General features: G+C 39.7%; 1 protein-coding gene across 1 annotated transcript; it reads right to left on the bottom strand.

Annotated features, from left to right (window-relative positions):
* Positions 1-376: 376 nt before the first annotated feature.
* On the bottom strand, positions 377-1,303 carry LOC100761417 (olfactory receptor 12). The gene has a single exon (XM_027410022.2). The coding sequence runs from the start codon at positions 1,301-1,303 to the stop codon at positions 377-379; it is 927 nt and encodes a 308-aa protein (XP_027265823.1).
* Between the last annotated feature and the right edge of the window lie 262 nt (positions 1,304-1,565).

Here is a 1,565-nt window from a genome sequence, read left to right as displayed (position 1 = left end):
CTGTCATAGAACTCACTCTGTAGACCAGGCTGGCCTTGAACTCACAGAGATCCACCTGCATCTGCCTCCCAAGTGCTAGGATTAAAGGAGTGTGCCACCACCATCCAGTGGGTGATCAGTTTTATGATGAAGCTTGATCAAGCCTGTATATGAGGCAAAATAAATACCAATTCAATTATCCATTTTTCCACTTGACTTTTTATTACTCATCAGCCTTGATTTCATTTATTGTTAAATATGTAAAAAATAAATAAATATACTCTATATCCCAGATCAAAGGTACCAACAAAGGAACTATTGCTACAGCATAAGTGACAGGAGTAGCTCTGAACTGGACTAAAGCCCAGGTTAGTTTGTGAAACCCACATCTGCTGAATCAGGTGGAGAATCGCTGTTTGCTTCTTATCAGAGCTTGCTTGACATCTTTGTTCCTCAGACTGTATATGAGGGGGTTCAACATAGGAATGACAATAGTGTAGAAGATAGACACCACTTTGCTCTGCTCCATGGAAGAGACAGCACTGGGCTGTGCATACATGAAGAAAACAGTACCAAAAAACAAGCACACACCAATTAGATGGGAGGCACATGTAGAGAAGGCTTTCTGGCGTCCCTGCACTGTGCGGATCTTCATTATTGTTGAGATGATATAGATGTATGAAACAAAAACAGTCAAGAAGGTACTGATGATAATGGAACCACATAAACCAAGAAGAACCAGCTGATTTATAAATGTTTCTGAACAGGAGAGGGTTAATAGTGGTAGGACATCACAGAAGAAGTCATTGATTTCATTGGACCCACAAAAGAACAAAGTGAAGGTCATTGTGGTTTGAGTGACAGCATTCACTGCACCCCATGAGTAGGACCCTGACACTAATAATCCACAGACCCAGTGAGACATACTCGCAGAGTAGAGAAGAGGATTACAGATGGCAATGAAGCGGTCATAGGCCATGGCAGCCAGGAGAAAAGCTTCTGTAGTACCAAAAAAAGACAAAAAAAAGAATTGTGCAGCACACCCACCAAATGATATTGTGTGGTCCTGTTTCAAGCAGTTTATCAGAGCTCTAGGAGCAATTGTGGAAGAATAGCAGATGTCCAAAAAGGAAAGGCTTTGGAGGAAGGCATACATTGGAGTGTGCAGGTGTGCATCTATCTTAATAATTACAATCATGCCAAAATTTCCCACCACTGCTATAACATACAAAACTAAGAAAATCAGAAATAGCACCATTTGTATCCAAGGGCCCCCTTTGAATCCAAGTAGAACAAACTCTGAGACATGTGTAAAATTTGTCATTTTATGATCACACCACAGAAGTATGTAAGAGAAGGAGAAGTCAAAGGAAATTGAAAATTTGCAAACCCAATATACTTTACTACCTACAAGACTAAATTAAATTATAGACATCTGTGTGTCATTGAAATCATTCTGTTTATAATATTGGTCTACTGTGTCCCATATGCCATGAAAAAAGGAAAAGGTACAGCTGCAGGAGAAAGGAAGTGGAAACAAATAAGAATTGGCATACAAATAGTCAGCTTCTATGAACACATCGATA

Source organism: Cricetulus griseus, chromosome 3 (assembly GCF_003668045.3).
Source record: "Cricetulus griseus strain 17A/GY chromosome 3, alternate assembly CriGri-PICRH-1.0, whole genome shotgun sequence".
NCBI classification, from domain to species: domain Eukaryota; kingdom Metazoa; phylum Chordata; class Mammalia; order Rodentia; family Cricetidae; genus Cricetulus; species Cricetulus griseus.
This window is presented reverse-complemented; position numbering and strand designations above follow the sequence as displayed.